This window comes from Symphalangus syndactylus, chromosome 14, assembly GCF_028878055.3.
Source record: "Symphalangus syndactylus isolate Jambi chromosome 14, NHGRI_mSymSyn1-v2.1_pri, whole genome shotgun sequence".
Lineage (NCBI taxonomy): Eukaryota > Metazoa > Chordata > Mammalia > Primates > Hylobatidae > Symphalangus > Symphalangus syndactylus.
In genome coordinates, this window is record NC_072436.2 from 40,670,960 (window position 1) to 40,698,647 (window position 27,688).

The 27,688-nt window shown below is 40.4% G+C and overlaps 1 protein-coding gene across 1 annotated transcript; it reads left to right on the forward strand.

Annotated features, from left to right (window-relative positions):
• CKAP2L (cytoskeleton associated protein 2 like) lies at positions 1-27,679 on the forward strand. Its single transcript, XM_055241641.2, has 9 exons — positions 1-146; positions 2,138-2,204; positions 3,950-4,001; positions 7,326-8,563; positions 12,055-12,262; positions 18,212-18,367; positions 22,319-22,382; positions 24,376-24,565; positions 26,485-27,679. Exons 1-9 carry the CDS (start codon positions 110-112, stop codon positions 26,708-26,710), a joined length of 2,238 nt encoding a protein of 745 aa, XP_055097616.1. The 5' UTR covers positions 1-109; the 3' UTR covers positions 26,711-27,679.
• Positions 27,680-27,688: the final 9 nt, after the last annotated feature.

The following is a 27,688-nucleotide window of genomic DNA, read 5'->3' on the forward strand; positions in this document are numbered from 1 at the left end:
CGGCTAGCGAGTTTCAAACCCGCAGGAGCCAATGAGGACGCGCGGACGCGCGGCACGCCGGTCTTGGCTATAGGCGCGGCGTTTGAAGAAAAACTGTAACTGAAGAGTCATGGTGGGGACTGGGCCTACCGCCGCTGCAGCTGTCGGTGAGTATGACCGCGAATGAGTTCCCGTTATTCTCAGGCGTTGGAACACTGCCGGGGAAGTAGGAGGCCACCGAGTGAGTTCTTCCCGCGGAAAGTGCCCGTCCGCTCGCCTGCCTAAGTTTCCCCCGGGCGTTTTCCATCCCGGGAGCGCAGACGGGACCCCCGGCCACGGCCCCCAGGTAGACGTCTGGGCCCTGGGCGGCGGAGGCTGTGCGCAGGCCCAGCTACCTCACGGGCGTATTTCCAGAAAGCCCTGCAGCAGCCTTGCAAAGAGATGTCATTGTCACCACGTTCTGGATAAAGAAACTGAGGCCCCTTGCTCGGGCTTTCACCAGCAGTAGGAAGCAGCGCGCTGTTTTTATCCACATTTGGCTCCAGGCAGAGCCGGGCGTGGTCCTCTGTGCCAGGAGGCGGGGTCTGGCTGAAGCCCGGGTCTCCTGCCTCTGGCGGAGCTCTCACTCCACACCTCTCAGCCTGCGGTGGTTAGAAGTTGATTGGTTAAATCTGCACCCACGGCTAAGGCTTCTGCGTTCCCTAATCTCTTAGATGTGCTTGGAGCCCTTTCCTACTTTTCAAAATACTCCTGCTCAGATGCCACTTTCTCCAAGATACGCACCGTTGTTTCGTTTTATCCATTATTCCTGTTGATGCCTACGAGGTCCTAGGCACTTTACATAACAAGCTTTAAAGATGGGCGTTTCTGTCCGCCTTATAGGCTCAGCAGCAGCAAAGTTTGCTAATTTGCTAGAAGTCACGGAGGTGGGACTCCAACCCCCTATGTCAGCCCCTACGCTCTACATTGCCTGCCAAGCTGTCTCTAAGGATACATGAGCATCAGAGAGCAAAACAGGGCAACTCCGTTCAGATGAGGTTAAGAGTCGTTTGGCACCCCTGTCGTCTTTTTGTCTTCCTTCACATCATTATTGTAACCTTTTCCAGCCACCTACTCCCCTCGTTTATGCCCCACCTCTGAACTCCCATACTTCTTTTCCTCTCTTATGGCCCTTAGATTTTACCTTATACTGTAATTATTGCTGTGTTTATCTCCACTACTAGTTTGAAAGTTCTTGAAGGCAGAAATTATTGACTTGTCATCCCCTCACAAATGGCTTGCGTAGAAAGTCACCATAGTATAGGTGTCTGCCGTGAGCAGACCAGGCATATTTTATCCTTAGTACCAACAAAGGAAGCCACATAAGGGTTTGTGGGTAAAAATAATCATCCCTGTAAAAAAACAAAAGACATAAGACCAGGCCTGGCTCACCAGCTCAGGTGGGCCAGTAACAGAAATTTTTCAAAACAGACTGTTGTAGCTGAGAACAGTGGCTGTGAGCTCCAGGCTTAGAAAAGCCTGTTTTCAAGTCCTGGAATTGCCACATATTAACTAGTAACTTTGGGCGTGACATTTACCCTCTCTGAATTTCGGATTGCAAAAACTCATTGGATTGTTTTGTGGATTGAAAGAAATAACGTAAATTTAGGCCGAGTGCTTTGACTCACGCCTGTAATCCTAGCACTTTGGGAGGCCAAAGCAGGAGGATCACTTGAGCTCAGGAATTTGAGACCACCCGTGGCAACATAGTGAGATCCTGTCTCTACAAAAAAAATTTTTTAAATTATCCAGCGTGGTGGTACACGCCTGTATTCCCAGCTACTCAGGAGACTGAGGTGTGAGGATTGCTAGAACCTGGGACATCAAGTCAACAGTGAGCTGTGGTTGTGCCACTGCACTCCAACCTCAGTGACAGGAAGACCCTGTCTCAAAAGAAAAAAAAAAAAGTAGTAAGTTTAAAGAACTTAGTGTAGGCCTAGCATATAAATGATATTGTTGATGTTGATGTTAACTTGAAGGCACATTTATAGGACTAGGGATTTTATAACATTATGTTGCAAAGCCAAAATCAATAGAGAAAAGTGTCATCTTTTAGAATATTAAGGAACTGGTTAAAATCTTGAACTAAAGTTATGTCGTTTGCTTGCCTGTGTTGCAGAAGAGCGGCAGAGAAAGCTTCAGGAGTACCTTGCAGCCAAGGGAAAACTGAAGAGCCAAAACACCAAGTGAGTTATCTGTCCACAGTTATGCAAGTTTTGTTGCCTTCTTTGTACTAGCAATTTAAAGCCTTTTTGAAACATGTCCCTTTTGCTTAGAGTCTACTCAGACTGCATTGGGATTCTATGATAACACAAAAAGAGCATTTCAGTCCAGGCATGACAAAAACCCCTGGGCAGTGCTTAGTCCATTGGCAAAGCTTTATGCATTGTTCTGTGCGAACCTCCAAAGGAAGGAGGGAAGGGTCAGTATTACCTACCATGCTGGAAGCTTTGCCTGTTTCTGCTTTTTTTTTTCTTGGGGAAGTTGATTCTCATGAAGGCAATTTTTGGTCAACAACTTACATGACCATGGTTCTGGCATTTCTTGCTAAGGCAGGAGAGCCAGTTACAATCAATCCTCCATAGCAGAGTGATACCCTCCAGCCTAGTGGTGCTCTTGGGTCATTCTCTTAGCATTTACTGTTGAGGTGGACAGAACATGACCACTTCATTTTTATCCTTTGTAGATTCTTACCATCTTTGTCGTGTTATTTGTCCTTTCTTAGCGTTAATTAATTTTTTCCCCATTTGAGTTACTAAATATTTATTTGAAAATTAATTTTTACAAAGTTAGCTTTCACCCTTTATTTTATCTTGGGTGTTTACTCACCTCTATTTCCTTGATTAAATGAACCTAATTCACTTATTCAACAAATATTTATTTAGTACCTGTAACGTCTCAGTCACTTCTGATGCTGGAGATAATGGTGCTTAACAAGACAGATATTCCTGCCCTTCCAGGGCTTATGCTGTAGATGGGAGAGACAAACATCAAACAAGTCATAATCAAAGTCCTTGTTAGTCTAGCAATTGTTTTTGGTCCATGCAGATTGATTCTTTGTAAATTCGCCTCTGTTTTTCTTTCCTTTTTCTGCATTTCCTATCTCACTAGCTATATTTCATGTGTGTCTTGTTTTTTTTTTTTTTTTAATATCTCTTTTCCCCCCTGAAAGTTAGAAAAGATAGTATTTGAAGAGACTTAAAACAAGGAAATTTTTTTTTTTTTTTTTTTTTTTTGAGACGGAGTCTCGCTCTGTCGCCCAGTCTGGAGTGCAGTGACGCAATCTCGGCTCACTGCAAGCTCTGCCTCCCGGGTTCGCGCCATTTTCCTGCCTTAGCCTCCCGAGTAGCTGGGACAACAGTTATGTGCCACCATGCCCAGCTAATTTTTTTGTATTTTTAGTAGAGATGGGGTTTCATTGTGTTAGCCAGGATGGTCTCTATTTCCTGATCTCATGATCCGCCTGCCTTGGCCTCCCAAAGTGCTGGGATTACAGGCGTGAGCCACTATGCCCGGCCAGAAATTTTTTAAAGAAGCAGTTAATGGTTTTATTTGGCATTGTGTCTTCGGTGTCTGGCACGTTGCAGTGCTCCAGGAATGATGTTTGGATGAGTAAGACTATATAAATATGAAGGAAACACATATATCTCATTAATATTGTGAGAATGCTACATTTATGTATAGACAGTCTCTGTAAGGATCACAAGGCAAAAAAAAAAGAGTAGGAGTAGTTGGTGGTCTCCAAGGGGGAGGATACAGAACTAAAGAAATGATGATAAGGAGACTTTATTGAATATAATTTTGAATTATTTTGCCATTACAGAAATTCTAATTATTTAAAATTCTATTCATAATTTTTAATCACTGTACTTCCCAAGCTTAGCTTAGAATCCTTCTGTGCTGAGGATTAATTTTAATTTGTCTTTTATAGGCCTTATCTAAAATCCAAGAATAATTGCCAGAGTCCACCACCTTCTAAATCTGTAAGTAGAAATTAGTCTTTTTAAAAATATGCGTTCATAAGTATGATTAGTAATAAAAATAATAAAGATGTTAGCAACCTAAAGAACATGTATTTGAAAGATATTTCTTACAGATATAAAAACAGTTTGGTTTAATAAGAGACAATCATTTTTTGAAAAGTGTGACATACTGTAGTTTAGTTTTATTAACCAAGAAAAGCCTCAAGTGAACTTTAGTCCTCTTGACAGCTAACATTTATTGAATACTTACTGTGCGCCTGATACTTTATGACTTGCATTACCTCACTGAGTCCTCACGATCTTATGAGGCTACTATTAGTAGCCCCACTTTACAGATGAGCAAACTAAGTCACAGAAAGGTTAAATAGGTCGCATAGCTATTAAGTGACAAAGCTGAGAGCCTGTGATCTTAACCACTTTGGTATGCTGCCATGCAGTTAAATAGCTCAGTAGTCATTAAAAGAGAACATTTGCATTGAACCTTCCAAGCCACTTAACAAGTATATGCTTCCTAATCAATTTAATTTAGCTACATTAGATAGAATGGTAAAGGATCCTTAACTTAAAGTTTAAATGGAAGAAATTAGCCCTCTGAAAGAGGCACAGATTATTCACCTGCAATAAAAATCTCACCTTTAGTTTTTAAAACATAGTTTTTATCTGTGTTCTGAAATGTAACTAAAGTAGTGCTTCCTGAAGTGAAACATTCTCATTGGTGAGAATTTTAATAAGTTTTAATGATTCATTCACCAAATCACTTCAGTCATATTTCAGTCATATGCATATGCATATATAGACATATGTATGTTGTATGTATACATGACATCATTAGACATTGTGAAGGATAGCAAAATGTATATAAGGCAAAATTTATGAACAATGATTCAACGTTTGGGAAGCACTGGGTTACAGTTTTACTTTATGCAGATTGAACCAGTATAGTATGCGAGTCTTAAGGAAAAATCTACTGGAAAGGGCCCTCATTCAGAGTTCCCAGAGGGTTCTCTGGAAGTTGACAATACTGAATTCAGTACATCAACTCGTAAATGAGGATGATACCTACCTTATCTGCTTTACATAGTTGTAAAAGTAAAAAGTGAACTCAGGAAGGGAATTACAGAATTTAGGAGAAACTAAAAGCACAATGTAAATAATAGTCATCATTACGGTTATATAATGCCTGACAATTTATATAACACTTTCAATACATGACAACAACTAACACCCAGACACTTTATATACATTACCTCACTCAGAACAACCCTGTGAGGAAGTTGGCCATGTGCTTTAATGTCCAAACCAGGACACTTTTGAGAGTAAAAAGCCGTACTCTTTGACCAACAGGCATAAATCAAAACTATCTTGTGAAAACCGGGATATATGGCATCCTTCCTAGATAATAGATACTTTTACTATTATTAATTTTGCTGTGAATCTAAACCTGCTGTAAAAAAGTTCATTTTAAAAAGTAATGAAGTACTGATACATGCTACAACATGGGTAAATCTTGAAAACATTATGCTAAGTGAAAGAAGCCAGACAGAAAAGGCCACATATTACATGATTCCATTTATATGACACATCTAAAATAGGCACATCTATAGACATATAGAGACAGAAAGTAGACTAGCGGTTGCCAAGAACTTCAGGGAGCAGAAAATGGGAAGTGACTGCCAACAAGTAAACCAAGTTTCTTTCTAGGGTGATGAATATGTTCTGGAATTAGACAGTGGTGACTGCTGTATAATAGTGTGACTATACTAAAATCCATGGAATTGTGCACTTACTAAAATGGTGAATTTTATGGTTTGTGGATTATATCAATTTGTTTTTAATATATAAGAAAGCAACTAAAAAAACACACATTTGGAAGCTTTCATGCCAATATCCCTCCACCTCTTCAGTAAGCAATGATGGAGAGATCCGAGGTGTATATACATGTTGGTGCCCAAAGATTAATCCGGATATAGCCATTGTGGGTATACCATCCATCTCTCTGCCTCCCACTCCCAACTCCCCTGTTTCACTCCTAACAACACCACACACACCACTATCATCCAGAGTAGACATCTCTTTGCCCTTAATGCCAAATGGTTCTGGTTAGGCATCCTTTACATACTCGCCAAGTTTATGTAGTGATTCTTCACAATATTTGTCAAATCAAAAATAGAGTGGTAACTCTAGCATTCCCATATCTTACCCTGGAAACATATTCCATAAATCTCTGTGAAATTCTCCTTTCTGAGTAATTGCTCTCATGAGAGATGCTCAGGAATTCATAGTGGCTTGCCCAATTACTTACCATATGAATTCTAAACTCCCTTCCCTAGTTTTCAAAATTCTCTGTAATCTAGTCCTACCTTTCTTATCCAAACTTAAATCACATGACTAAACATTTGTTTATTATTAACATAGACTCTAACCTTAAAACCCTGTCCTGGCTGATTTTGCAAATATGACTATTAAGATGTTACATGTTTATTGAGAGCTGTGGCAGCATATCTCAGGCCTCACATCATCTGCCACCTGTCTCCTTGTCACCAATCTCCAGGGATGAGATAGAGGTTCTTGAGTGATACTGCGATGTTTACAAAGGCAGTGGTTTAAAAAACATATAGTGTGGCTCTACAAAGTACTAGGAGAGATTTGTTGGGAGGTACCCTAACTTAAGTTCATTATGTGTGTATTTTTTCAGGGTCCTTTGGAGGGCACTTAGGATATAATAGGCATTCAACAACTACTGTTTGAGGCAAATTCATTTTTGAAAGAGCAAGTTTCGCATATTCACTGCATCTCTGCTTAATTCTGTCAAGCTAAAAGATTCTAATATATTTCTGATAGGAACTCAAGTTGTAAAAACTACCTATTAGGACAGGTGCGGTGGCTCATGCCTGTTAGCACTTTGGGAGGCCAAGGCGGGTGGATCTCTTGAGGTCAGGACTTCAAGACCAACCTGGCCAACATGGTGAAACCCCATCTTTACAAAAAATACAAAAAAGTAGCCAGGTGTGGTGACATGCGCCTGTAGTCCAGCCACTTGCGAGGCTGAGGTGGGAGAATTGCTTCAACCGAGGAGGCAGAGGTTGCAATGAGCCAAGATTGCATCACTGCACACCAGACTGGGTGACAGCAAGATCCTGTCTCAAAAAAAAAACAACACAAAAACTACCTATTAGTGAGTCTTTCTTTACTTTCTGAGGATTCAACTTTCTTAGATGAAATTCTAAAAATGATTTTTTTAGCATGTGTTAAACACAGTTATTATTTTAAAAACAATAAGATACGTTAAGAATTTTTTAATATGTATTTTCTTTGTTTTTTCAGACTATTAGACCCAAAAATGATGTTACCAACCATGTTGTTTTGCCTGTCAAACCTAAAAGGTCCATCAGCATTAAACTCCAGCCCAGACCACCTAATACTACAGGGTCCCAGAAGCCAAAGTTGGAGCCACCAAAACTTCTGGGCAAAAGGCTGACTTCAGAATGTGTTTCTTCTAACCCATACTCTAAGCCTTCTAGCAAGAGTTTTCAACAGCGTGAAGCTGGATCGTCCATAACAGGAGAACTGTCAAGAAAACCCGTGGGGTCACTTAATATAGAGCAATTGAAAACTACAAAGCAGCAGTTAACAGATCAAGAAAATGCTAAATGTATAGACTCTATGAATAATACCCATGTTGAAAACAAATCTTTGGATAACTTTCTAAAAGAAACAAACAAAGAGAACTTGCTCGATATCTTAACAGAACCTGAGAGGAAGCCAGATCCTAAATTATGTACCAGAAGTAAGCCAAAGACTGACTCTTATAATCAAACCAAGAACAGTTTAGTTCCTAAACAAGCCTTGGGCAAAAGTTCAGTTAATAGTGCTGTTCTGAAAGATAGAGTTAATAAACAATTTGTTGGAGAAACACAAAGCAGGACTTTCCCAGTAAAATCACAGCAACTCTCTAGAGGAGCAGATCTTGCAAGACCAGGAGTAAAACACTCAAGGACGGTTCCCTCTCACTTTATTCAGACCCTTAGTAAAGTTCAGTCATCAAAGAAACCAGTGGTCAAGAACATCAAAGATATAAAGGTTAATAGGGGTAAATATGAAAGACCAAATGAAACTAAGATACGGTCATACCCTGTTACTGAACAGAGAGTGAAGCACACCAAACCCAGAACATACCCCAGTTTGCTTCAGGGTGAATATAACAACAGACATCCAAAAATCAAACAAGATCAGAAGTCCAACCAACTTTGTATACCTCAGACATCATATGTACTGCAAAAATCAAAAGCCATAAGCCAGAGGCCTAATTTGACAGTTGGCAGATTTGATTCAGCCATTCCAAGCACCCCTAGCATAAGACCAAATGGAACCAGTGGTAATAAACATAACAATAATGGCTTTCAGCAAAAAGCACAGACTTTGGACTCCAAGTTGAAAAAGGCTGTTCCCCAGAACCATTTTCTGAATAAGACAGCTCCCAAAACTCAAGCTGATGTCACAACCGTAAATGGGACCCAAACAAACCCAAATATTAAAAAGAAGGCAACAGCAGAGGATCGAAGGTACTTTGCTTTAATTCTAAGCTTTTGCAACTTAAGATGATTAGGCAAATTGATCATCAAGAAGACTAGGTCAGGAAATAGGCCATAAATAATGGCTCCTAAGTAATTTTTAACTACAGTCTGAAAAAAGATTGGAAGCAAATATAACAAATATTAAGACTTGACAGGGCTAGGTGATACACACATATGTTATAAATCATTTTCTGTAATCATATGCTTAAAATAGCTTTTTTTTTTCTTTTTAAGAAATTGAAACAATGGATGAGTAAGAAGTAGGGGGTGCAGATGTAGACACTTGTTCAATAAGTGCTGTGCTAGACTGAACAGCAGTAGAACAGATAAGTGAGTTCACATAGCTAGGAGGTGAGAAGATGATAATCTCTTGTCAAGCAAACCAGTGGTTACGTTCAGAAAAGTTACCAGGGAAGAACCAGAAACTTCATGAGTCTGAGTGGGCCAAGTTTTGGCAAGTAAGCTCAAGCAGGAGCAGTCAGTTCAAATACAGAGTTCAGACGGTAGAAATCAAGATCTCAGGCCGGGCACACTGGCTCATGCCTATAGTCCCAGCACTTTGGGAGGCTGAGGTGAGCGGATCACCTGAGGTCGGGAGTTCGAGACCAACCTGACCAACACAGAGAAACCCTGTTTTTACTAAAAATACAAAATTAGCCAGGCATGGAAATCAAGGTCTCAGGTTAGTTAATATTAACATACATTGATTAAAACTGAGCCAGTGGATTTTGTACACTTTCTACCCAGGACCAAATATAGTCTCATGATGTGGGTGAGCCTCCCAGGAGAAGCAAATATGTATACCTGCTTCAAGTAGAAAATAAAGAAATTTCTGACAAGAGTGAAGGGAGCATGTAAAATTAGATTGTTGCCAAAAAGTGTAGCAGGGTGAAGCAAGGTACAGCTTGGTACAGCCCTGAACACCACCACCAAGCTCCTTGCCCTCCTGAAGAGACAGTAAGTAAACAACTTAATTCAGGGTGCTATGATCAAGAGAGTAGGGCTGGAATGGCTACTTCAGATAGAAGGATCAGTAGAGGTACTTTCAACAGCAACATCTGAGCTGAGACCTAAGTCTCACAAAAGACTGGTGACAAGAAGAAGAACAATCCTGAGCAGAAGGAGAAGTGAGTGCAGAGACCTTGAGTTGGTGAATAAGGAAGTCAGGGTCCCAGCCCTGGAGCTCACAGTCTAGGTTCAGACAACAGAGGATTGGTCATAAGACTGTGTTGCATGTTGAACATGTTTGACTACAAAAGAGGAGGAGTCTAGAGGGAGGGATTCATTCACTCATTCTGTAGGTGTTTCTTCAGCACCTGCAGTGTGCCAGGCGCTAGGAGACACAGTGATGAGCACACAGTCAGTCTTTACCTTTCTGGAGCTAATTGTTTGGTGTATATAGAAAGTACTAGAGAAACAAAATTATGGCATTGAGGTCCTACAAGTAAGTTGCCTTTAGAAAGGGAAAATTCCCTCTTCGTTTATGATTAGAAGGAAGGCTAAGGAGATAGGAAAAATGCTAGGAATATGGAGGAAGCACATGGCAGATGTCTCACCTTGTATCATCAAGTAGGTGGTTGGAGTGAAGGTGAGGGGGCAGTATTTGGGGCTGAAATAATAAATATTGCGTGGATTTTGCTCTGGAATCAGAAATGAGAGTTAATAGCATTCATTCATTCAAAAATTAGTTATTGGCATTCTGGAAAAAACAAAACTATAAAGACAAAAAACAGATCAGTGATTGCCAGGAGCTGGGGGTTAGGGGTGAGACTGACTACCAAGGAGCATGAGGGAATTATTGATGGTGTTGCAACCATCTTATAGCTTGATAATAGTCAGGCTTACATGACTTCATGCATCTGTCAAAACTCAGAATTGCACACTAAAAGGTGAATTTTACTGTGTGTTATTAAATACCTATGTGTACTAGGCACTGTGCTGGGAACTGGACTGCCAAGGTTTCTGCCTTCATACAGCTTACACTCTAGTGGAGGAGACAGAAAACCAACACATTGACTAAATAAGACACGATAATTACAGGTAATTGCTTCTTCATGGAGGTGTCGTTTGAGTGGAGGACTGAAGACACAAGATCTTAAGGCAGGAATGAGTCTGGATCAAGAAACTTCGAGGAGGCAGGGTGCAATGGCTCACGCCTGTAATCTCAGCACCTTGGGAGGCCGAGGTGGTCAGATCACTTGAGGTCAGGAGTTTGAGACCAGCTCAGCCAACATTGTGAAACCCCATCTCTACTAAAAATGCAAAAATTAGCCGGGTGTAGTGGCACGCACCTGTCACTGCAGCTACTTGGGAGGCTGAGGCACAAGAATCACTTGAACCCAGGAGGTGGAGGTTGCAGTGACCTGAGATCATGCCACTTCACTCCAGCCTGGGCAACAGAGCAAAACTGTGTCTCAAAAAAAAAAAGAAACTTCAAGGATACCTGAGCTCCTGGAAGGGATGAGTGACAGGGAGACTAGTGTGATACGAGGTTGGAGAGGTAGGCAGGAGCCAGATTACACTGTGCCTTTCAGCCTTGGAAAATATTTTGAATTTTATTCCGAGAGCTGTGGAAAGTTCTTGGCAGTGACACAGCCTAGGGTGCTATTTACCAAAGTAAGAAAAATTTGGAACAGATGCAGAGATGAAAATCAATAACTGTGTTTGGGACAGTATTAAAGTTGAAATGCCTGTCAGACATCAAAAGATATCAACTAGGTGGTGGGTTTTACAAAGTTTGGGGATCCAGGGAGATATCTGGACTGAAATGTACACTTGGAAGTCATTATTAATATGTAGTTGTAATTTAAAGAAACCAGAGTGCCTACATCCAAACATGAGGTCTACATATCTTGGTGCCCCTACCCCCAAAAGGCAGTCTATCACCTGTTAGAAGCTGGAGTGGAAAATGTGAACAGTGGGGGACACTTGGCACTATCAGAGACCAGCTACTTAAGAGCCCTGACTTTATAGATCTAGCTTATGAAAGAGTCATGTCTGGTCAAGAGAGGGCTAAGGAACTAGGTGAAGTGGGTCAGTTTACACACCAAGACCTTATTGAGAGTAGAATGCAGGCTTGGTGGGTTTGAGTTGAGTGACAGCTTATGGGTGAGAGAAATGAAGTGCTGAGTTAGTCATCTCAAAAATAGAGGGATGTCTTAGGAAAGCAAGTGTCAAGTAGCATATAGTGAAGTGAAAACTTTCGGAGAAAAATAATGAATAATCACGAATTCTATTTGAAGTCTGAAGTGTTGGCCACGTGTGATCTTAGAATGTTGGTGTCTGCCTTCTCGTGGGTAGGCGCAACCCAATGCTGCCATTACCCATTTGTAAATTGTTTTTTAATTCCATTCTCCTGATTTTTGTCTGTAGTTGAAAGTATTTAATTATACTCTATCTATACATACCATATACTTTAGCAGCTTGACTATGTTTAAAAATAAATAAATAAAACCACTCTCCCTTTAATTGAATTTCAGGAAACAACTAGAAGAATGGCAGAAATCTAAGGGAAAAACCTATAAACGGCCCCCTATGGAACTTAAAACAAAAAGAAAAGTAATAAAGGAAATGAATATTTCGTTCTGGAAGAGCATTGAAAAAGAAGAGGAAGAAAAGAAAGCACAACTCGAACTGTCCAGTAAAATTAACAACACTCTGACAGAATGTCTGAACCTCATTGAAGGGGTAAGTGAAGAAGATAAGCTCCTCCAGCTTTGGCCCAAAGTCTTATAATTTTTAAATATTTTTCTTAAATATAATATAGGAGAGATAGCCTTCATTTAAGTAGAAATTTAGCTACTCTTGTAAATATAGAGTAATAATAATAATGACATGCCCATAAACAGTGGCTTTTGTGTATCTGTGCTTTTATAAGCACTTAGCTAAGATTATCTCACATAATTATCATAACCACTGTTACTATGACCACTTTACAAACAAAACTGAGGCACAAAGAAGTTGGAAAACTAATCCAAACAAACTGGCTCCAAAAGGAACTTTGCCTTCTTTGGGTATCAGGTTCTGAAGAGTACACATTTAACATTGAAACGGAGGTCAGAAGGCAAGTTTATATGTAAAGTTGGAGTATTCTAAATACTCTGGGTAGCTACAAATAGTATTTAAATTTTATCTTGGATTCTGCAGATAAGGATAAAACAGATGGTAGGCAAAGAGTATGATCCTTAGGAGAAATTTTTCCTGAAGGAAAAATATATTAATAAAAAATGATGGAATAAACTTCTGTACTAAGATCCTTGCCTAAAGCAAAGCTCATTCGGTCCTTTGGCTGGTAATGTTGAACATCAGCAAAAAAAAGGAAAAGTTCAGTTTAAGTCTACTCCAGGCAACATTTTCACAACATCCAGTTAAATATTAACTATTTCTCCTTGTGGAATTAAACTTGAGTTCTTTTTCTTATCCTCTTTTTTTGTTGTTGTATTATTTAAAAAATGAGTACCTTTTTATTATTAAAATCATTTCAAGCAATGCAGATAAATGATCACCTCTCTCCCTCTACAAACATACATACTTAGACATCCCAAACGTCTCTCTGGAGGTGACCACCATTGCCAGTCACTCTTTCTGTTTTCATGCATGTCCGTAAAGTATAGGTATGTAGAGAAATGAAGTATTATATTTTTGTGAGTTGCAATTCTTTTATTCACATTTTTATGTACTTTGGTTGTCTTTTCTTGTGTTTTCCTAGTACCAATGTTATGCTGACTTACGCAGATGAGTTGAGTATTTTCCTTTTCGCCTTATACACTGAAAATAGTTTGTATGACATGAGAATTATTTTTATTTTTTGAAGGTTTGGTAAAATCTTGCCCATAAAAATCATCTGGACCATGTTTCTTTGGAGGATAATTTTGTATATATCCTCTCAATTTGTTATGGGGTCATTGCTCTATTTAGAGTTCATATATCTTGAGTCAACTGTAGTAATTTTGTGACTTTTTAAAAATTAGACTTGCCGAAGATTTTTTCTCATTAATCTTTTTAAAAGACCTCAGGTTTTATTGATTTTTTTTTCTTGCATCAATGTCTGCATCTATTTTTATATTTATTACTCTTTTCCTAGCTTTTTAATTGAAACCTTAGATCATTTAAAAGTGAGTCTTTTTTTTTTTATAAATATGTTCAATGCTATAGCAGATTTGCCTCTGAATTTTACTTTGGTCATATCCCTCAGATTTGACTAAGTAATACTCTTTATCAGTCAGGATCAAGTCTGAAAAACAAACTGCAGAAAGAATGTAATTGGTTACACAGTATCTTATGTGGGTTCTCTAGAAGTGTACCCTAAGAGGAGAATCCCTGTGAAAGTAGTTTATTAGGAAGACACTCCAGGGAAAACTGGGAGGGGAGTGAAGTTGTAGGATCAGAAAAGCGAATCCATGGACGGTGACTCTGGCACAGCCCCACAGGAGAGCTCTGGAGACAGTGTCCGTCACATCTCTCAGAGTCATCCTGATCAGAGGCAAGGGAGCTACAGTGTTAAAGCTTCCACGGTCATTTATTCATGGCTGCCTCGGGCAGACAGGAATTGTCAGGCACTTCTCACTCTCTGGGCACATACAAGGGGGCACAGATGCTGGCTGTGAAAGCACATGGTAAGCCTGTGTGCACAAGATGCTGAAGGGATCAGAAGGGGTGTGGGTGCTACACACAGGGCTGACAGCACAAAGGAACCTGAGGTAACGTGGTGATAATTGCAGGAAGCAGCTTGTACCCACTGGGTCTAGGGGAACAAAGGGAGGTTAGGGTATCAGAACCAAGAAGCAGGAGAGACAAACCCTGGTAGAAATGGGACTCCAACTGTAAGGAAGGCATACTACCCAGCAGATGATGGAGGAGAGGCCCTGCAGGGCTGGGGCTCAGATTTTGAGGAAAAGATGCTATCCATTTGGTGCTCCTGCTCTGAAGCTGCACAGGGAGGTGGGCTCTGAGGGGAAAAAAATGATGCTAGAACCAACTGTTGCTGCCAGGGTGAGGGACCATTGCTGGGGTGATGAAAGCAAATAGGAAGAAGCGTCTTCCTTCTCCATCCCTGCAGCCGCCCTCTCGTGCCCCCTGCTGGCAGAGCTGAGCAGGGAGTTGCTGCCCAGCAGAAAGTGTTTTACAGAGTTTCATCCCCAGCATCACAAAGCAGAGGATGGGGTTTGGGGCTGATACACAAAAGCTTTATAACTGACATATCTTCTCATTGTTCGTTTCTAAATAGCTTGAGATTCCCATTTTGAGTTCTTTAACCCAAAAAATATCTTAGAAGAGTATCTTTTAATTTCCAGATTTGGAGATTTTTTTTCTGCTGTTAATTTCTAGTTATATTGCATTGTAGTTGGTGAATGTGGCCTATGTGTACTCTACTTGATGGCTTTTGTTGAAGTTTTCTTTGTGACCTTAATATCTGATCATTCTTGGTAAATGTTCCAAAAGTGTTTGAAAATAATGTATATCCTATTTTGTTTATTTGATCTATTGCTTTCTGAAAGAAATATGCCAAAGTCTCTCACTGGCACTGTGATTAGTCATTGACAATTTCTCTTCATGTCTGTCAATTTTTACTTTCTATTTTTTAAAGTTATGTTGTTAGGTACAGAAAGATTCATGACTTGCTTTGATTTCTTTTGTCTGATTAATCTTGCCACACCTGCTTTTTGTTGTTAGAATATGTCTGGTAGCTCTTTTTCCATCCCTTTACTTTAAACCTTCATGGGCTGACTTATTTTAGGTATATCTCATATAAATGCACACAGTTAAATTCTTTAAACAAATTTGAAACTCTCTGCTTTTAAAAAGCAAATTTCGTACACATTTATTATGATTACTTGTATGTTTAAACTTATGCCTGCCATTTTATTTTGTAATTCAGCTTACATGAATTATTTTTTCCTCATTTCTGTGTTTGATCTAGTTTTATTTCATAAAGAAAATAATACACTGAAATGAAAATAAAGTGGTAGATGTAAGCTCAAACATGATTTGCAGAATATATATCATATTCTTCTTGCAGTTCCTTTTTTTGTTTTTTTGTTTTTTTTTAAGAGACAGGGTTTCACTCTTTTGCCTAGATTGGAGTGCAGTGATGCCATCATAGCTCACTGCAACTTTGAACTCCTGGGTGGACCCAAGTGATCCTCCACCTCAGCCTCCTGAGTAGCTAGGACTACAGGTACACACCACTATACCCATTATAGTTTACATTTTTTTGTAGACACAGGGTCTCACTGTGTTGCCCAGGCTGGTCTCGAACTCCTAGCCTCAAGCAGTCCTCTGCCTCAGCTTCCCAAAGTGCTGGGATTACAGGTGTGAACCACCTACTGCGCCTGGCCTGCAGTTACTTTTATTTCAAGTCTTTCATGTGAATTCTAAAGTTTACTCACTAGTGACTTTATTATTTTTGAATTGCAAACCCTTTGGGTCTGTATTCTCATGAAACTTGTTATTTTGCCTTCATGCTGGAATCATAGTTTGGCTGGGGGAAATTTCTTAATTTCAGCTTGTTTTCCCTGGAAAAATTTAAGTGACTGCTTCATTTTCTTTCTTGCATCTGGAGTTGTTGATTTGTTAATATCTTACATCAGTCTGATTCTCATTCCTCTATAGGTAATCCTTTTCTTCCCCCTCTCTGGAAGCTTGTATGATTTTCTTTTTATCTTTGGTTTTCTATTATATTTTTTTCTCCCATTCATCCTGCTTAACTGAGAGCCTTTTCAACCTGAACAACTGTTTGTTTGTTTCTTGAAATTCTTCTACAACCACTTTGTGTGTTTAACTTTTTTCCTTCTAGAAACTCTCTTAGATGGATATTGGAATTATTGAGTAATGGATATATCCTTCAGAACTCTAAATGTTGTTTTCATACTGTTCACTTCATTGTTTTATTACACTGGTTTCTAGGAGGATTTCACAGCTGAATTTTCAACTCACAGATGTATTCTTCAGCACTGTCCATGCAGTTGTTCTGCCCTTCTATTGGTTATTTTTCATAACAGCCCATTCTAGGTTTAGGATAGCAATACTCTCTCTTATCACTCTGAAGATATTGACTGTGATACTCTTAAAAGTATTCCTCTTTGCTCCAGTGTCCATTCTTGTTTGTTGAGTTTTATGCCTCTTTCATGTAGTGTTGGTTTTCTCAAATGTTAGTGATTCTCAATTGTGAACTTGACTTTGCGTCTTCCCCCATTGCTAGCAGTAGAAGGTGCTGCTTGGCTGAGTGTGCCAGTACCTGGATTTCTGGGCATGGTAGTGCTCCCCATTCCTCTGGGTCCATGTCATTGTCCTGCTTGTGGCACAAGCCAGAAGGCAACCAAACCAGTGAATCCATTTCAAAGTATCTTTTTGTGGGATTTAACCCTCTTTCATAAACACCTGCATAAATCCCTGACACTTACACATATATACCCATATGACCTTCGCATGCCTGTGTCATTCTTTACACTGCTATTAGTCCTATAGAAATTCTCATCACTACTCAGTGTTCTCGTTATTATAAATATGGAATATTATGAATATGTAAATGTTTACTCTAGGATTTGTTTTGTTTTTGTACCATGTAAAAATGAACATATTTCTTACCTTCAGCTATGATAAACATTTTCTATTTGGTCTCATATAGCTCTTAAAATTTAATGATGAGGAAGCCAGGCAGTGGCTCATGCCTGTGGTCTCAGCTACTCGAGAGGCTAAGGTGGGAGGATTGCTTGATCCCAGGAGGTAGAGGTTGCAGCGAGTTGTGATCGTACCACTGCACTCCAGCCTGGGCAACAGAGTGAGACCTTGTCTCAAAAAAAAAAAAAAAGGAAAAATTAGGCCAGGGTGGCTCATGCCTATAATCCCAGCAGTTTAAGAGGCTGAGGTGGGCGGATCATGAGGTCAGGAGATCAAGACCATCCTGGCTAACACGGTGCAACCCCATCTCTACTAAAAATACAAAAAATTAGCCGAGCATGTGGTGGCATGTGCCTGTAGTCCCAGCTACTCGGGAGGCTGAGGCAGGAGACTCGCTTGAACCTGGGAGGTGGAGGTTGCAGTGAGCCGAGATCGCGCCATTGCACTCCAGCCTGGACGACAGAGCAAGACTCCATCTCAAAAAAAAAAATGATAATTATTAATCTGAAATCATTAAAATGGATAATTAAAACAGGTGCATTGGCCGGGCGCGGTGGCTCACGCTTGTAATCCCAGCACTTTGGGAGGCCGAGGCGGGCGGATCACGAGGTCAGGAGATCGAGACCGCGGTGAAACCTCGTCTCTACTAAAAAATACAAAAAATTAGCCGGGCGTGGTGGCGGGCGCCTGTAGTCCCAGCTACTCGGAGAGGCTGAGGCAGGAGAATGGCGTGAACCCGGGAGGCGGAGCTTGCAGTGAGCCGAGATTGCGCCACTGCACTCCAGCCTGGGCGACAGAGCGAGACTCTGTGTCAAGAAAAAAAAAAAAAAAAAAAAAAAAAACAGGTGCATTTTATTACATGTACATTGTACCTCAGTAAAATTGAAATTTTTTTAAAAGTTCAAAAATATTAGTGATCAAACCAATTTCTGCCTACCTGCTGTAATAAATATTAGGAGATGTGAGACTAACAGTGAAATGGTAATAATTACCTCTGGATATTTTGGTTTATTTCAGGGTGTACCTTCTGATGAAATACTTAACATATTGTCCAGCATTCCTGAAGCTGAAAAATTTGCTAAATTCTGGATCTGCAAAGCAAAGTTGTTGGCAAGTAAAGGCACCTTTGATGTTATTGGGCTATATGAAGAGGCCATTAAAAATGGGGCAACAGTGAGTATCTGTCTTGGGTGGGTAACTTCTTAAAATTCTCTTTCGTGTGAGTTCTCTGTTGCTGTTTGTAATACAATGGTTAGAAGTTTGCAACATCAATATCCAGCACTTATAAAGTCATACCTTATCATAAAGAACTTAAAAATATATTAAACCCAATACATCAACATCCTTAAATCAAGAATTAAGAGCCATTGCATGAAATAACTTTTAATTCTAAAATTTGGGGAAAAAAACACTATATAATTATTATTTACAAAAACTGCATCAAATAGTTTTTTTTTTTTTTTTTGAGATGGAGTCTCACTCTGTTGCCCAGGCTGGAGTGCAGTAGCGGGATGTCGGCTCACTGCAAGCTCCGCCTCCTGGGTTCACGCCATTCTCCTGCCTCAGCCTCCCAAGTAGCTGGGACTACAGGTACCCGCAACCATGCCCGGCTAATTTTTTTTGTATTTTTAGTAGAGACGGGGTTTCATCGTGTTAGCCAGGGTGGTCTCGATCTCCTGACCTCGTGATCCGCCCGTCTCGGCCTCCCAAAGTGCTGGGATTACAGGCGTGAGCCACTGCGCCCGTCCATCAAATAGTTTTATAATGCTTTTCATTAAAATGTCATTTTCCATGTCATGCTCCATATTCTGTGTGGTACCTTTTTCCATGATGGTTCAAAATCAGAATTGTACATGCACATAGTTTAAGCAGTCAAGTAGTTTGATAAGTTTCGTTCAATAAGGCCTCTGCCTTCCTTCCCTCCCATTTTCCCCTTCCCAGAGCAAACTGATTATTTTTATATTAACCTCTGTAGTTTCAGAAAACGTGTTTCTGTTTCTTGATTTTTCAGTTTTAGATATGATTTATGGACTTCCAGCTATGCAGAGTGAAGATTTAGCCCTCTTTCACACATAAATACACGGATCCCCAGCACACACAAATACACACCCCTATTTACCATCCTTATAGACCTTTGCCATTCCTTATACTTTCATTAGAGTCATGGAAATTCTGGTCACTATTTAGCATTCACATTGTTATGAATATATAAGAAATATATGCGCTGGGCACGGTGTTTCAGGCCTGTAATCCCAGCACTTTGGGAGGCCGAGGCAGGTGGATCACAAGGTCGGGAGATCGAGACCATCTTGGCTAACATGGTGAAACTCCATCTCTACTAAAAAATACAAAAAAGTTAGCCAGGCGTGGTGGCAGGCACCTGTAGTCCCAGCTACTCGGGAGGCTGAGGCAGGAGAATGGCATGAACCTGGGAGGTGGAGCTTGCTGTGAGCCGAGATTGGCCACTGCACTCCAGTCTGGGCAACAGAGCAAGACTCCCATCTCAAAAAAAAAAATATATATATGAATATGTTGAGCCATGTAGTATATACTATGAATACTATGATTACTTTGCCTTTCAAGCACAACTTTCTACTTTTCCTGGAGTTATTGTCTTGTTTTGCCTTTCCTAGTTTTCTGAGTATTTATTATATAATTAATTCACTCTCTAATTGTCTAAGTTCCTCAATACTTTGAAAACATCAGATATTCTATTGATTTCTTTTTCTTAGATAGAGACCTTTCTCCTAGACCCTTCTGGCTTATTCCAGACTGACCAAGTTACTTTTTACTGCCATCTTCACCAGCTGTCTTTCTGGGATCTCTTTACCATCACCTTTAGATTCGCTTTACATCCTTCTTAAGTTGGGTGGATCCCTTGTTTTTTAGTACCTATACTAGTTTTCTTCTTCCTACATTGTCTGTTTCTTCTCCAGTGTTTTTCATTTCTTTCTCTCTTGTTATTGTTTGTTTGTTCTTTTTGTTTTGTTCTCTATTATTCTTTAAAGGCTTTACACAGATGCTGGTGAAACTGGGCTGTTTGCACATATAAGAGGTGGGTCTGAGAAAGCTTATTTAAAGCCCGAGACGCATGGATGGGGCTTCACCACAGGGTGATCTGGCTGAATTGATTAGTTAGAAAACCCTCAATATCAGTATCTTTAGGTCTTTCCTCTTAAGCTGGTCAAGTTCTCTGGAGAAATCTGTTCCAATCTCCTTCTTGGGAGCTAGACACCGGGCTGCCAGTGCTGTGGGAGAGAAGAGAGCAGGGAGTCTCAACCCTCAACATAGAAACTTTTGCTTATCTCCTTTTGTCAGAAAGCACCCTATCCTAATCTTGCATGATATCCCTCAGAGACTTGGAGAATACATCCCCAGTTTTCTGTTAGGATGAAGGGAGTCAGACACAGTTACTAGGCTGCATAGAGTTTAAGGGTGCAGGGTGGATTTGGAGGTCTGACTGCTTCTTGAACAGATGCTAAAGAGTCCTCCTAATTTGGGCCCTACCACCCATTCCTTAGCCTTTCTGTCAGGTTGTTTCTCAGCCACACTGCCAGCTTGGGATTCGACTCTCTCAAGTAGATCAAATCGTTTACCTCTCTTCCTTCTGCACTGCAGCGTCCAAAACCTTATTGCCATTTCTTCTCTCCTATGTTTTGTGGTTTTTGCCTCTTTTTAATCCCTTTATTATCCTTTCAGTCGATTTTCAAGAGATTAGAAATAAACATATATTTAATCCACCATCATTAACCAGAAGGCTATACAAACGTAAAATATGCTTGATGAATGTTTTATAGAATTCACTCTTTGTAATATATTCTATACATTTATTCCCATTCATTTAGCTGAAATCATAATTCTATTTTGGATTTTGAAAAAATGTACGGAAAGCTTTGCTTTTATGCTTTATTGTCAGTTTGTTTGATACAGAGTTTCAGGTAAGGAAGACAAACCTCCAACTATAATGTTCTTGTGGGAAAGTGCAGCTTCTGCTTCATGGCATGGTTTACATACTTGAAAAATAAAGCCTATCTCAGATAATTTTATCAGAAAATTACTTTTCCATAAAGGTTTTTTTTTTTTTTCTAAGTATGTTAACAAATAAAAGAAGAAAGACAGGAAAAGCTGGAGAAAATTACCCAAAATGCCTACAAAGATTGTATCTGGGCCGGGCACAGTGGCTTACCCCTGTAATCTCAGCACTTTGGGAGGCTGAGGCAGGCAGATCACTTGAGGTCAGGAGTTTGAGACTAGCCTGGCCAACATAGCAAAACCCTGTCTCTACTAAAAATAGAAAAATTACCCAGATGGGGTGGCACATGCCTGTAATCCCAGCTATTCGGGAGGCTGAGGCAGGAGAATCACTTGAACCCTGGAAGTGGAGTTTGTGGTGAGCTGATAACGCACCACTGCACTCCAGCTGGGGTGACAGAGACTCCATCTCAAAAAACATTGTATTTGGGGCCAGGTGCAGTGGCTCACTCGTGTAATCCCAGCACTTTGGGAGGCCGAGGCGGGCGAATTACGATGTCAGGAGATCGAGACCATCCTGGCTAACACGGTAAAACTCTGTCTCTACTAAAAATACAAAAAATTAGCTGGGCATGGTGGTGGGCGCCTGTAGTCCCAGCTACTCGGGAGGCTGAGGCAGGAGAATGGCATGAACCTGGGAGGCAGAGCTTGCAATGAGCCGAGATCGCGCCACTGCACTCCAGCCTGGGACAGAGTGAGACTCTTGTCTCAAGAAAATAAATCTATGTATCTATATATAAAATGCATTTTCTGTGTAGCTAGCTTTACATCATCGGGCCAGAATCATTACGTAGGAATACATATTTGACAGTATTATACAAATCAATAGGAAAATAGAATTTGATGTAGACAAATTACATTATGGACAACTTTAAATACATCTGTTCATTAAGTCAAGTGTGCCAACACTTAATCAGAATTTTCTCTGTTCCTTTACTTTTCTCATGAAGCTATAAAACTGTCAAGCTAGACAAAAGATTTATAGTTAGACAAGAGATTTTAAAAGGAAACATTTTTTATTATAAAACATTTATTTGAAGTTAAAGTTCCTTAGCAAATTTTTTCCATGAATGTTCTCTTCCTTCCTTCCAGCCAATACAAGAGTTGCGGAAAGTTGTTCTTAATATCTTGCAAGACTCAAACAGAACCACAGAAGGTACTATTATTTTTGTATTTAAATTCATCTTCTCTAGCTGTACCAGTAAAAATCATCCAGGACATATAGGAAAAAGAAGAAAAGAATCATCCCCTGAGGCCGGGCGCGGTGGCTCACGCTTGTAATCCCAGCACTTTGGGAGGCCGAGGCGGGCGGATCACGAGGTCAGGAGATCGAGACTACAGTGAAACCTCGTCTCTACTAAGAATACAAAAAAAAAATTAGCCGGGCGTAGTGGCGGGCGCCTGTAGTCCCAGCTACTTGGAGAGGCTGAGGCAGGAGAATGGCGTGAACCCGGGAGGCAGAGCTTGCAGTGAGCCGAGATTGCGCCACTGTACTCCAGCCTGGGCGACAGAGCGAGACTCCGTCTCAAAAAAAAAAAAAAAAAAAAAAAGAATCATCCCCTGAAATGCTTCTCACTTCTTGGTTTCCATGACCTGGCCCTTTCAGCCATTGTCATCAGCTGATTTATTTGTATTATTACAAGTAAATACGCTGCTCAATACTGAACAAAGGTTGTTTCCACCAAAACAGCCTAGACTGGAGTGTCCCACTTCCTTGGAATCCTAGATGGCAGAAGACAAACGGCTCTTTACTGGAAGAGACTGAGGCAAAAAGGAGAAATGCCTGAAGTTACATGTTTAATCATAATAAACCCAACAACATACTCATCTAAATTTGTGTTACGCTTTAAAAATAGCTATCTCAGGAATCTCAATTGGTTGACCATTACTGTCAGTGGTCATAACCTTTAGAAGACTCTTCTATGAGACATATATTGTGCCAAACACGAGTGACATTATAATTGCTTACGATACTTGTTATATGAATGGAAAGAAAAAACAAGCTATCTTTAGAAAATAAATTGGATGATTCTTGTTATCTTAAAAGGTGACAAGTCTTTTTCCTTTAATAGTAGATTTAGGCTGCATACAGTAGCTCACGCCTGTAATCCCAGCACTTTGGGAGGCCAAGGCAGGTGGATCACCTGAGGTCAGGAGTTTGAGACCAGCCTGACCAACATGGTGAAACCCTGTCTTTACTAAAAAAAAAAAAAAAAAAAAAATAGAAAAATTAGCCAGTTGTGGTGGTGCGTGCTTGTAATCCCAGATACTCAGGAGGCTGAGGCAGGAGAATCGCTTGAACCCAGAAAGTGGAGTTTGGAGTGAATCAAGATTGCGCCACTGCACTCCAGCCTGGACAACAAGAGCGAAACTCCATCTCAAAAAAAAAAAAGAGTAGATTTAACTGGGGAACAATCAAGCCAAGTAGCTAAGTAACCCACTACATGTGGTAAGAAGGACATAAAATAGATAATAGTATATTCTTTGAGAATGAGGCTACAACTCAGACATTTGGTTAAAACATGGCAGTGTTCTTAAAAGGAATAAAAAGAAGACAGGAATCCATGCCTTTGTTGCACCCTGTTGACCTCACTTAGGGTGTCAGCCTCTAGCCACAGTGTGCCTGGCACAGTCTGATTTCCTTCCTTTCATTTTGGTGATTGTGTTTGGGCTACCATGAAAACTATTAATGCAAGACAGTTTTTACCCACTGTCCAAGGAAGTAACCATGTGGTCATCCTGGGGAGGAATGGGATTGGGAGGTTGTGTGAGTTAACCTTAGTGAGTCAAGAAAATTGATCTAAGGTGTGGTGTAAGGGTAGAAGGCCAGTGATTAGTCCCTAAGAGAGCTCTCTTGAGAGTGAATAGGAGACTGGAGATATGTTCAGAGTCTTGAAAGGGTGTCAAGAATCTACCGACAGTGTGGGGGGCTGGCCAGGAGGGTAGCCTGATGTAGCAAGACATTGCTACAGAGCTTAACATGAAAAAACAAGTTATAAGTCAGACTTCAAATCAATCACTATTCAGTATGTGGAGCCCATGAAGATCACTGGGAAATCATTGTATGTATGTATTTTTCATGTTATTGACTTTTAGATGAAGCGTCAAATTGGTAAATCTTACTTTCCTTCATGATCTTACATACACAGGGATTACTTCTGACTCTTTAGTTGCTGAAACTAGTAGAACATCAGTGGAAGAGCTGGCCAAGAAGATGGAATCTGTGAAGTCTTGTCTTTCTCCAAAAGAGAGGAAACAAGTCACGGCGACACCCCGAATAGCCAAGGCAGAAAAGCATGATTATCCTGGTATCAAATTACAGATTGGTCCAATCCCTAGGTAAGCAAACTCTAAAGCAGACTTTGTGTTCACAGACTTAATTCTAGTCCAAGTCTCAATTTTTCCTTCACAGATCTAGAGTAACAGCAGTTTATAGATACTTCTCCTTCATATGAGGTTCAAGTGGCTTAATCCATCTTTGGCATTCAGGAAAGAACTGAGGATGAGGGGAGGTGGGAACCATTGACAGGAAGGTCTGTGTCTTTTCTTTGCACATACCATCCCCCTTTCGCTTCCCTGATGAGACCTGACCTGCAGTGAGGAAGGTGCTGCCAGAGTCAAGAGGGATATTAGAATGCATTCACCCCCATCCTCCTATGGTCTCTCCTACCTTTTCACTCTCATTTGTCCTGCACTTGCGGATCCTATCTGCCTTTCCTGCAAGTCCTGACACAGCTGGGTATGGTTGGGGTGATAAGACAGGGCACAAAGTCCCAAGCAGGAGCAAACTCTGTAGCTGTGGGAGAAAAGGAACAGTGAATACCCCTCTAAGAATGGAGAGCAGTGGAGTATGTACTAGTCAGAGACTGCTCATAAAGTCAGAAACGTTTTATTTTTTAACAAGTATAAATTTAAGGCAGAATCCATAGTAATTTAAGGAGCCGTGTCAGGGCGTCAGTGTCATTTTCTAAAATGTGAGTGTAGCACCACTCTTCTCTGATCATGATCTGGAAAGAATTCCAAACAAGGGCACCAAGACAACAGTTCTGTGTTTTAGTTCCCTGGAAAGCACAGCTGAACCTCTTCCAATCCTAAACTCTCTGAGACACACCATTTTCTCACTACAGTCAGCTCATAAGAGGATGAAAACAGTTCAGTTCATAAGTGGATGAACTACAGTCAGCTCATAAGTAGATGAAAAGAGTTAATCCAAAAACTACCTCTTAATGGCTCTAGAATTCACAAAACCACTAATTACATTAGCCTAAGGAAAATTAGCAGGCAAGTCTGCCGAGATTGCACCATTGCATTCCAGCCTGGGCAACAAGAGTGAAACTCCATCTCAAAAAAATGAAAAGGCTGGGCATGGTGGCTCACACCTGTAATCCTGTTACTTTGGTAGGCTGAGGCAAGAGGATTGCTTGAGCCTAGGAGTTCAAGAGTGGCCTGGGCAGCATAGGGAGACCCCAACTCTATGAAAAATAAAAAATTAGCCAGGCATGCTGGCATACGTCTATGCTCCCACCAGCTTGAAAGGCTGAGGTAGGCAGATGCCTTGATCCTAGGAGGTTGAGGCTGCAGTGAGCTGTGATTGCACCACTGGACTCTAGCCTGGGCAACAGAGTGAGACCCTGTCTTTAAAAACAAAAAGCTAGAAAGAATCTTGGAATTCATTAATTCAACCAAATTTGGTATTAGGCCCCATTTCCTTAAAACTTACCATCTGTTTTGAAAGTTTGTAGAATAAATGAACACCAACTGCCAAATATTTGACTTCAAATAAAAACCACACTTCATACTTCATTCAATAAATCCTTATGCTTACACCATCCAAGAACAGATGGACACCACCCAATACATTCTGGAAATCAGGGAAAAGCCTTTTTTTTGAGACTGGGTTCTTGCCATGTTGCCCAGACTGGAGTACAGTGGCATCATCATAGCTCACTGCAGCCTTGACCTTCTGGGCTCAAGCAGTCCTCCCACTTCACCCTCCTGAGTAGCTGGGATTACAGGCGTGTGCCACCATGCCCAGCTAATTTTTATATTTTTTAGTAGAGATAGCGTGTTGCTATGTTGCCCAGGCTGGTCTCGAACTCCTGGAAAAAGCCATCTGAAGATGAAAGCTGCTCTAGACATGTCTCTTGTATCACCCTATGTTAAAATATCTTCCCTGTTTTATTATGGAATAAGAAAAAATAATAAAGAGAATTTTTTTAAATGATAAGGTTTTTAATGCATCTTTTGCTGTCTCTCAGAATAAATGGGATGCCGGAAGTGCAAGACATGAAACTTATAACTCCTGTACGGCGTTCGTCGAGGATTGAGCGAGCAGTGTCCCGCTACCCGGAAATGCTGCAGGAACACGATTTAGTCGTGGCTTCTCTTGATGAACTGTTAGAAGTGGAAGAAACAAAATGTTTTATATTCCGTAGAAATGAGGCGCTGCCTGTAACATTGGGGTTTCAAACCCCGGAATCATAATTTCTTGATGCTTTTTTAAAAAAAGGTGTTTCAGAGCCTCCATAAGACAAGAAATAGTCTTGTCCAAGTGACCTGGAAAAAAGTGTGTAATAGAGAGGCATCATGGATCCAGATTATGGACGCTCAGGACTTAAGTAATTCACTGGGCTTACTCTCACATTTTATCTCCCCGTGGGAAAATCTTTGCTTTATGTGTTTAAGACTAGCTTGCCAGTTTTACAGTATACATAAATTTCAAACTTTTGAATATTTACCCTACAACTATGATAAATATTTATACTTTATTGATCTACTTTAATCCCAACATAGTTTTTTATATCAGAAGGTTGGTCCCACAATATAATGGGACTTTTCTTTCTGCATCCACCTTAGCAGAGGGCAAGTTCTTTCATCGTGGAAGATCTGAACTTTGACGCTAGCTTGACAGGCTGAATGGACCTTGACAGATGGCCAAGTCAAAACCCCTCATTTTACAGATGAGTTTATGCTAGCTGTGCCTTTGCTCAGAGATCATAAATTTATGTGTGATCTTTGACTTCCATCACAGTATCCTTGTAAATGAGAGAGAATTCTTGTTTTTTCTATGCCAGGTCTCCTCAGATGAAACACAATCCTGAATTGGCATGGTCGTCTAGCTTTTACATCCAAACCTAGTTTTGCATTTGTTACTCAGAAACACTTCAAGTAACAAAAGGGGGGCAGGGGAGAGGGGTGGGGAGTGGACACTTGCTTCTTCACTTCAGTTATTTGCTCAGCTAGGGGATAGCTGGCCTGAGAAGGCAGTGAAAGCCCCAGAGACTGTTGTAGGTTGGTTTTCCTTCCTCATGGGCAACTATTTGTGGAAAGGTTTTACCTTAGTCATTATGTAAATATAATGTGTAGAAAAACCTAGTCAACACATTTTAAATTTTAGCTTTCTTAATATTTAAGTATTATCTTAAAACAACATTAAATTTCTATTAGTTCCTGCTTGTTTAT

Bases quoted from the DNA above. Each gene is read 5' to 3' on its own strand.
- CKAP2L (XM_055241641.2), top strand. From the start codon at position 110: ATGGTGGGGACTGGGCCTACCGCCGCTGCAGCTGTCG. The intron at 4,002-7,325 runs GTAAGTAGAAAT...TTGTTTTTTCAG, and splicing joins GTCCACCACCTTCTAAATCT to ACTATTAGACCCAAAAATGA. The intron at 24,566-26,484 runs GTAAGCAAACTC...GCTGTCTCTCAG, and splicing joins CAGATTGGTCCAATCCCTAG to AATAAATGGGATGCCGGAAG.